Raw genomic sequence first — 10,123 nt, 5'->3', positions numbered from 1 at the left:
CACCAAGATGGCTGGCCTGTATGGTGTGGTTACATCCACTTGCCCTCTCACTGGTGGGCTGTATGGTGTGTGCAGATCCAGATCGGCTCTGGCTCCAGGCGCCATGTTCATTTGCGCGCGGAGCTGTGAACCTCCTGCATGAGTGTCTCGCGTCTTCCTGACGCTGTGCACTTCTTCATCACTAAACTCAGCGTGTTCAGTGTGAACAGAGTGACCCTCTTCCGGCGCGCACGCCCTTTTTGTTCCTTGAATGGCTTGCCTGTCAAACGCTAGCCTTTGTGTTAAGTCGGCTAACTTTTTCTGTTTGACCATTTCATTGTACTTGTCCATTAGACGTCGTTGCTCGTTTATGAGCCATTCTTTAGGGTCATTGGTTTCATCTTCTGGACCCATTGGTCCTTTTTGTTTCGCGCCGGCAAGATTTTGTAACGTGAGATCGTCTCGAGGAGTTTCAGTCTGGCCGTAAGGAGTTGTGATGAAGGGACGGTTACTAGTGGTGCGCGTAGAATCACGCGGCCCCCTCAGAAACTGCTGTCCCTCATTAACATCCTCACGTTCAATATCCTCCAGAACTTGATCGACGTTACGAGCACCAGAAACCATGGTGAAATTTTGTTTTTTTTTAGAGATCTGATGAGATCTTGTTGCCGTTGTAACAGTGGATGGCGCCAATGAAGAAACGTGGATCGACTCACTAGTAGACGATCTACTTTCCTCGGGTGTGATTATGCTCTTCCACCTATGGATCTCTGGAATATGGGTTCTTCCACCTACAAAATGAACAGCACCGTGAACTTACCCCTCAGAAAGGGACAGAGGGGTTCTCTTTGGGGTAACCCTCCGGTGTGAGAATAAGTGTTTGTAGGAGAAGATAATAATATGAGAGTAAGGAAATTTGGAGAGTATTGCTTTAATATAGCTGAATACTGTGTAGTTGGATCTGATTGTGTGTCTTCCTTGTGGAGTTGATGTGGTATTTATAGTGCTAGGGTTTCCACTGATTGGGCTCAGCCTTGTTGGCCTCCTCCAATTGCTTTGCGCCACGTGTCCTTGGGGACACCTGGTGCTTTTTCATTGGTTGTAATCACGTGGTAGCACATGGGTTATGCTGAGTTGTCCACCTTTCATTGGCAGCTGTCAACATCAGCATATTCTTATTCCTTAAAAAGATACCTTCTGGAAGGTTGTCTGACGTGCACAATCAAGGTTGCCCTAATCCTGATTTGGATAAGGACGAGGTTGATTATGTGCATGTGTGATATGCGCCTATCCTGAGGATGCGCAAGGTCTTCTCTTTATTCTCACGCGCAGATGTTTCATGCGCAGATGTGATATGCACAAGCATGTGATATGCGCCACGCGCGGATGCGCCACGCGCAGATGTGATATGCGTGAGCATATGTGATGCCTGAGCATATGATGCATGAGTATATGTGATATGCGTGAGCATATGTTATATGCGCCATGCGCATAGGTTTTGGCTTTGTGCCTTCATAATGTCTTGATTTCAAGACTCTTGTCTATATCTTGTGGGTTGACCCGCCTCGCTCGGTGTTGAGGCGGGCACATACCTCTTCAGGATCCTTGAATAAACGAGTTATATTTCATCGCATTGTCGTGCCTTCGGGCAAATGTTCACAGACATTGGCTTTAGGTGCGAGTTTTTTCCAAATCAAAAGACGAGTGTATCTAGAAATAATAAATTTAGCCACTAGTCTATTTAAAAAATTTGTTTACCGTTAAAAAAAGTTATGTAAAAAACACCATCCATCATGTGTAAAAATTATGTAAAAAACTACAAACTACAAACAAAGAAAACACCATCCATCATGTGTATCCACATCACCAACCACTCGACGCCTCGTCACGTTCAACCGCTCTTCGTTTGACACCTGGAGCTATTTCCACCTTACGTGTCATCTCTTTAATCTAATCCTTTCCATCTCACCTTCCCACCGGACCACCGAACCACCACCTTCTCACGCCGGAACTACCAAACGAAATCTCACCTAATTATCATTTCCGATAACATCACCGCTTCAACGGCAGCTTAACAGGTTATTATTCCGATTAATTTTAGGTTTTATCTATTTCCGTTATAACAGATCTATTAGTTTCCGATTAACATAAATATCTTAATCAACCAAATCTGACTTAATTGACATCATATATGTTCAATTCAATTCAATTCCTCCGTATAACCGCTTCAACGGCAGTTTATTATCTCCGACTAATTATAATTAGGTTTTATCTATTTCCGTTAACGGATCTATTACTACGCACATAAATATCTTAATCAACCAAATCTGACCTAATTAACATCATATCTGTTCAGTTCAATTCAATTTCTCCGTATAACCGCTTCAACAGCAGCTTAACAGCTTATTATTTCCGATTAATTAGGTTTTATCTATTTACGTTAACGGATCTATTACTACGCACATAATAAATCTCCGATAACATCATATCACCGTTAGCGGCAGCTGAACAGGTTATTAACTATTTAATTTAGGTTTTATCTGTTTCTGTTAACGGATTTATTACTATGCGTATAAATATCAATATGTTATTATATGATCTATTGTAGTGAACGATTATATTCTGATCTGGATCTGATAATTATTAGCTACTCTGTTTACAACAGTTTTTTGTTGAGATTAATTGTTTTGTAGTTAAGTAATTTGGTAGGAAATTTGTTCTTATGTATTGTCAGTTGTTACTAATTATAGGTTGTGAGTATGATTAGGGCTTGAACCTTATTATGTATGATTTTGGTAGAAATAGACATCGCAGAGGTGTGCATGGAAACCGAAAATTTGATCCGAATCCGAAACAAAAACTAACGGTCTAGTTTTATGTTTTTATAAAAACTGAAGTTACGGTTTAGTTTTAGTTTCACATGTAACAAAGCTGAAAAATACAAACCGAACCGAATTTATAGATTTTCATTATTTATTTTTTGTTTTAAGTAATGTATAAGAATTTAATAACTATGTAACTTAAATATTTTAGCTCAAGTGTACAGTAAGCAGTTAGTTATTGATTAACAAAATGGCAAACTGAAAAAACCGAAACCAAGCGGTTTTCAAAAGTTCAAAAACTGATATTTTGGTACTTGGTTCGTTTTAGCCAAAATCCGACCCAAACCAAACCGTGCACTCCCCTAACTGACATTGTGATAGTATATGACTTGTCTATGTGATGTGGTTTGATATTTTGTGATTTGTTTTGATTAGTTTGTTTTTGTAATTGAACGAAGGTTGACATATCATATATTGAACCAATTGATATCTATGGGAGCTGGTGAAGGAGGTAACCCAACGGCTAAGCCTTCCAAACCTACCATACCTCAGGTTGTATTACCATATCATTTCTATAAGACACACCATAATTTTCTTATTTTTTATTGTCACATAAATCATTACACACTCTTACCTTATCTTCAGGAAGCAAATCCACCTTCTTATGCTGATTGGCAAACTTCAATGCAGGTGCACGATAATATATGATATATAATCATTTTGTTTAGAATTTTGTTAAATTATTATTGAGGTTTACGCGTTTTGTGTCAGGCTTATTATGGTGGTGCAGCTCCTCCACCATTCTTTCCTTCAATTGTTGCATCTCCAACTCCACATCCATATATGTGGGGAGGCCAGGTCATCATCATCATCTACAATTAGTTGTCTGTTAAATTTTAAAATTTATGATTATACTGATGTATGCATATGTATAACTAAATTCAGCATCCTATGATGTCACCATACGGGGCTCCGGTTCCGTATCCTGCTCTATATTCTCCGCCAGAAGCTTTTGCTCATCCTGGTACGAATATGGGAACCCGCCCGAAGGTAGCATCAAGTTCAGCGAACGAGGGTCCCACTGCCCAAAGGTGAATATGCATCATGAAGATTTAAAGGGTTTTTTTTTAAGTTTAATTTACACATTATTTGTATTTTTAAATTGTGTAATTCTGATTGTAAAGTTTGAATACTAACAGTGCTGAGAGTGAGAATGATGGTTCTTCAGATGGTAATTCAAACTTTGACCTTTGGCTTTTTACCCTTGCCTCTTTTGTATCATGATATAAAATTATAGTTTTCATTTTATGCAGCCAATTTGCAGAACGAGAATCCTATTGTTAATATGCCTGCAACCGATAGAAATGTTGCTGTAGATATGCAATCTAATCCTTCTGGTGCACCTCAAATAGTGGTGCCGCCACCGATAATGGGACTGTCGGCACGGGTATGTATAAAATTAAAAAGTAATTTTTATCTGATGCATATAAACTATTTTAGATGCTATTAGATGATTTATATCATATGGATGCAATGTTTAATTAATTAAGTAATGCAACATACAGCAGGATGAACGGGAACTAAAGAGACAGAAGAGAAAGCAATCTAATCGTGAATCAGCTAGGAGATCGAGAATGCGTAAGCAGGTAGTTTTTAAACGAATAAAAGAAATTTAGCTAGATTTTAATTTTTATTAGTCACTGTGAGAACCCATAACCATAAAACTCACAGCCCCACCAATATCATGTTAACCAACGGGACCAGGTAAACTGCAACTTTGCTAGGTAGGTGGCCTTTAAGGAGTCAAAAGCATGAAAGCGAAATAACCAAACGCAGCCCAAAACCGACGTTTGGTTTTATGTTATTTCAAAAGCCAAATTTGCGGTTCGGTTTCGGTTCTGCATATTTTGAAATAACCAACTTGTAAAAACCAAACCAGACTTTTATAACCAAACCCATAAATACCGGATAAATCGACTTTTGTCATTGAATTTATGGATTATAACTTTTATTTTCGACTGTTAAGTAACTTAAAGAATTAATAAATTGTGTAGCCCAAAAGTTTTAGGCCCAAACGTGTAATAATCAATTAATCGTTAATTAACAAACAATTTTAGACCCAAAGTTTCAAGCCCAGATTCATTATATTGTGTTTCTTTTTATTGGCCCTAAAAATTTCAAGCTCAAATACCAAAACCGAAAAATACCAAAACAAAACAGTTTTCAAAAACCAAAAAAACGAATTTTACGGTTTTTGGTTCGGCTTGAGTTCAAAACTGACCCCAACCTCTTAAATTTAGATGTTATATTAATAATGTATGCAGGCTGAGTGTGAAGAGTTGCAAGCTAGAGTTGATGTACTAAACAATGAGAATCAGGGGCTAAAAGATGAGCTGCAAAAACTCTCAGAGGAATGCAAGAAGCTAAAGTCCGAAAATGAGTCAATAAAGGTTTCTGCTACCTCCAAATAAATGAACCCTTACTAATAAAATGCTTTCTTGTTATTATTTTTGTCAAATTGTTGATAGTTAATATATTGATGCTGCTTGAGCAGGATAAACTAAGTAAGGTTCGTGAACCTGAAGCCATGTCGGAAGTTGATGTTCATAGTAAATCTCGGGCAGATGAAGGTCAGAGTTAAGAATGTGACAGGATCAGACAATTTAGTTGCTAAAACTACAAGTTTAGGTTAAATATTTGTCTGTAATATGAAAATCTGACTGTAGGATTGACCGGTCAAACTAAAATGTTGTGAATCTAAACCGAGCGAAAGAGGTGGCACCTGATAGGAAACTTGTGAAACTTTTGAGTAATTTCTGATTTGATTTTACCTTCTTTAGCTATAATTATGATTCTATTGACTTCAACGGGCCTATTCGGCTCATGGCTCGATGGGTCTTAAACCTTAATAGGTGAACCAGGCAGTATAATGACAAGCAGCAAATCGTGGACCGAGTTGAATGGAAGTTGTGATCTGGGGTGGGCCGAACTGAATTTTGTTCCAAGAATTTTCTTGGCTTTGTTTATGAACTTGAAACCTATGATAGAAACTACAATAGTAATTTAACTCATCTACCATCTTAAGTGTGATACATATATTAGAACTTTTCAAATAGCTTGTGACTTGAAGCTCGTTTGAAAAAAAACTTAGCTCAAAAACGGTTTCATTCAAGTCAATCTTAGCTGACTTGTTTAAATTCCAAGCCTAGCTCGAGCCTAAGTAAGTTTTTGCTCGTTAGCTGCTCAAATTATTTGATTACTATTAAGACTGGGCACGCATGCTACCATCACAATGCAATCAATGAGGAATATTCTCTTACAAATTTAATATCATGACCTCACCACTAACGATAATACGATTAATGATACCATATTAGTGGCACACGGTGATATATCAATGCTTGATGCATAACTACTCATGTCATGTTACCGGTAGATTAGTTATTATCTGGATTGAGAGAAAAGGCTGTTACCGGTAGATTAGTTATTATCTGGATTGAGAGAAAAGGCTTTTGGGTGTATAAGCCTTTTTTTGAGTGAATGAACTAAGAATATTTGTAATCTTTTGTCCCTTTTATCCCTCTCAAATGTTTTTGTTCTTATTCTTTGCAATCATCCGAATTTGATCAAGATCGATTATTATACTCAATCAGTGATTATCATTCTTATTCCATCATTGTTGATTCAATCATGTTATCCTCAAAATATTACTTAACAAATGTATTTGTAAAGACAGATTCATCGTTACGTGAGTGATTCGGAACTAACAAAACATAAGTACACGTGCAGATGTGGGATATCTCTTCTTGTTCATGAATTGTTCTTGTTTTCATCTCATCCTCTATACTCTCAATTTCAAAAGTAGATATTTAGAAAGAATAATAAGTGGTTATAAAGATAAAAGCTGGTTATAGATATATTTTACGGCCGTGCACAAAAGTTTGCATAGTTATACATATAGAGAAATGAGGGGTGAAAAAAAGGGAAAAAGGCAATTATAGTTGTAAAAAGTTGTATAAAAAGATTGTATAACATCACATAGGAATAAAAAGATAGATATGTTTTTAATGGTTATAAGAAGAAAGATATGTTGTGTCTTTTTGGTTGCTAATAAAGAAAAAAACATACATACTTCTATTACTTCTATTGTGTTATGTTTTTCTTCTTAATTATTTAGTATTCTTACACATACTAATTTCTCAGATTTCTACAACTCTACAAGATTATCCCATGGACGCCTTTGGTTTACAGGGATCGACCATACACCATAGAACCTTGTTTAACAAGTAGAACGCGATTGATATCCGCTCTCGGGTTCGACAGTAAAGGTCAGGGAAGCGCAATCGCACATTCTAAAAACCACTTTCGTTACGGCCTAAAGCATGTACACATGAATATTGATACTAAATATTAACACAGGATCATTTCATTAATATGTGCTTGTATATCTCTTTAGGTGATTACAACGCCACAATATATCATCCCATAAATCCCAAGTTTTAACTTATTTTTCACAATGCCAGAAAACAAACAAAAATAGCAGCCTGTGATAGTATTCATGTATTCGTCTATTTGACTATTATTATTTTACTACTACCTGGCGTACACCCTAGACCCTAAAACCTCCATGCTGACGTGGACACAAGCGGACGATCATGCCAACACAACACCATCTCCGCTTGTCGTTTCACCACATGGAACCCCCTCACTTGCACCCGCCTCAACAAACACTCGGCTTGAAACTCCGCGAATTGACTCAACGCCACCGCCCTCACCCCCGCCCTACCAAACACCTCCCGCCACAACGGAACCTGTCGCCCCGACGCCTCCACCGCAGCCGTAATCCGCGGCAACAACACAAACATCTCAATCTTCCTCATCCAATCACCACCCCCACCGCCAACGTTCGCGGCCTCCAACGACTCGAGAAGCGTAGAATAAAATTCTAAACCGTCAATAACCGTCTGACGGAAAAAGGACTGTTCGCTCCCGAACAGTCCTTCCCCGTCAACGCACACGATCACATGCGGCGAAATTCGCCGCAGATCGTTAATAAAACCCGCGCCTATCTGATGAAAAATCGTCGAATTTAGGAGAACCGCGTTCTTTTCACCGTCGATAAACTTAATCGATTTAAACGATAAGTACTCGAAATTTCGAAACAAGATGAATTCGATATCGAATCGTAATCTAAGACCACGCGCGAATTGCCAGAGATTATCTCTGATCAATTTCGACTCGGTTTCGAACTCGTCCGAAACCACCGCGGTGATTCTCACCGCGGGCGAATGAACCTTTCGCGCATCCGCTTTTTCCGCGATCTCTTTCATTAGAGACGCTAAATGCTCGCCATACCCGATGTCGAAATCGATGACGTGGACGATCATCGCACCGTCCACGGCTTCGAGTACCGCTTGGTTCGCGGTAAAGTCCGCGAACATCGGGATTGGCGAGACGTTCGAAAACGTCTTGTAGGCTTTAATCGCGTGCACGATTTCCGAACCCGAAGGCGACTGAGTCGGCCGAGTCGGTCCGGTTAGAAGCGACTGGAGCGCTTCTTTGAAATAAAACGCGGCTCGTTGCAGCGGCTTCCCGTTAGGCGCGCGAAGCCGCTGGTTGAGCCGCGTGAGTATCACTTGCGCCAGCTGGATAGACCGAGTTTCGAAGCACTCGGCTATCCGTATCAAGTCGTCCACGTAATCATAACCGTTGTTGTTGTCGGTGTCGTTGTCGTTATCTTGGCTCATGAAATCAAGCGCGTTCATATTCGGGTTCAAGTTTTCGAACTCAGAGTGAAATAATAAACCCGTGGCGGGATTATTCGTCTCGGTATGTATCGGTGGTAGCTCGGGTAGATCGAGCGGGTAAGCCGACTTACTCGAATCATCATGTAACCCGAGTTCCTTCATTAGTGAATCCCATTCTTCAAATTGATGCATGACTCCATGATCAGTATTACTGTTACTATTACTATTACTGTTATTATTATTATTATTTTCCAGCTGAAGCTGATCTTCCGCTAAAGAAAACACAATATTATTATTATTATTAGTGGTCGCAGCAGTAGTAGTACCAGTAATCTGACTAGACGGACTGCGTCTGACGTCTAGTACCGAATTGGGTTCAAACCGGTTAGGTTCAATAGCACCACTGGTGGTAATAAGTTGATGCTTGATGCTAGAAGAGTTGATATTATTTTGGGATGAGGCAAGGGGCAATTTCATTACTCAAATGAAACACAAGGGCTAAAGTATGATACAAGTTTTTCAATAATATGTTGTGTGTGATGTAAAGACTAAAGAGAGTGTTTTGTAAGGTTCAAAATATTAGCTTTTGTAACCAATGAAAGTGGTGGTGGGGTAATGGGGCAATTGAATTGACAATACATCTTTAGTAATAAGATTGATTGATTGATTGAGCCATATCATAGAAGCTTCTTGCTCAAGATCTTCATAAAAAATAAGCTTTTGCTTTTGGGGATGGTGAAACTAGTTAAGGTACAAGTGGTGGTTAACATAGTACAAGATGTGGGAGCATGAATGTTTTGTGTTTGAGAGGTTTTTGGTGTGGGAAGAAAGTTTATCTTTGGCTTTTGTTGATTCTCTTGGTTGGAACCTTTTTAGAGTTAAGTGGGTTGACCTCTAACCTCTTGGATTGCCTTTTACACTTGATCGTGAAATTTTCACTTTTTTTTCTTTTTATTTACGTTTAATTTTGTTACTATTTTGTTAGTTTTGTGTGTGTCAACTATGTTGTTGGACCATCTTTGATGCTTTGGCGTCCATGAATATCTTGGTCCTTAGTGATGTAGAGATGGTCATGTATGTGTCGTTGCTGGTTTAACTAGTCGTCATGTTTGAGCACCTTTTTATTGTCGTTCTTGTGTTTTAGGTGATATAGCATCGTTAGTTGGTAACAATTTTCGTGAACCGTTGAAATGATGTGATGAAACTTCATGACTCGTTAGTGTGGTTTACAATTGACGAGCCATCAGCTTGTTAAATATGAAAAGTCGAAGCTAAGTTAATCTTCATTGATAAAAAAAGTTGGCATGGATTTAAGGGTCTGAACAGTCTTATGACTTTATTTTTCTTCAAATACAACAAGATTTTATTGATTTTAAAGTTACAATCTTTCATTTTTAATCACCCTATTAAAAAGTTGTATGATAGATGCATTTGCAAAATAAAATGATTTATAATGCTTTGAATGCCTTCTATTCACATAGTTACTAACTAGGGTATAGCCCGCATTACACACGGGTGGTAAAACATGTCAACAAACATAATAAATTTAAACAACAAATTTAAGCAACACAAAAC

General features: G+C 38.5%; 1 protein-coding gene and 1 pseudogene across 2 annotated transcripts; one reads left to right on the top strand and one right to left on the bottom strand.

Annotated features, from left to right (window-relative positions):
* Positions 1-1,843: 1,843 nt before the first annotated feature.
* LOC143538033 (G-box-binding factor 1-like) lies at positions 1,844-5,628 on the top strand. 2 transcript variants are annotated; one of them, XM_077031672.1, is made up of 10 exons: positions 1,844-2,057; positions 3,260-3,353; positions 3,447-3,491; positions 3,573-3,659; positions 3,747-3,892; positions 4,001-4,032; positions 4,115-4,248; positions 4,370-4,447; positions 5,126-5,251; positions 5,356-5,628. In XM_077031672.1, the coding sequence occupies exons 2-10, from the start codon at positions 3,294-3,296 to the stop codon at positions 5,440-5,442; spliced, it is 795 nt and encodes a 264-aa protein (XP_076887787.1). In that variant the 5' UTR covers positions 1,844-2,057; positions 3,260-3,293; the 3' UTR covers positions 5,443-5,628. The 2 variants fall into 2 exon arrangements, with proteins under 2 accessions (XP_076887787.1, XP_076887786.1); XM_077031671.1 differs by having other exon boundaries at positions 4,367-4,447; positions 5,356-5,626.
* A 1,565-nt stretch (positions 5,629-7,193) lies between these two features.
* On the bottom strand, positions 7,194-9,641 carry LOC143538076 (scarecrow-like protein 15 pseudogene; annotated as a pseudogene).
* Positions 9,642-10,123: the final 482 nt, after the last annotated feature.

This window comes from Bidens hawaiensis, unplaced genomic scaffold (assembly GCF_021521415.1).
Source record: "Bidens hawaiensis isolate Kalapana, Puna unplaced genomic scaffold, B.hawaiensis_p1.1 tig00011466_1, whole genome shotgun sequence".
Lineage (NCBI taxonomy): Eukaryota > Viridiplantae > Streptophyta > Magnoliopsida > Asterales > Asteraceae > Bidens > Bidens hawaiensis.
This window is presented reverse-complemented; position numbering and strand designations above follow the sequence as displayed.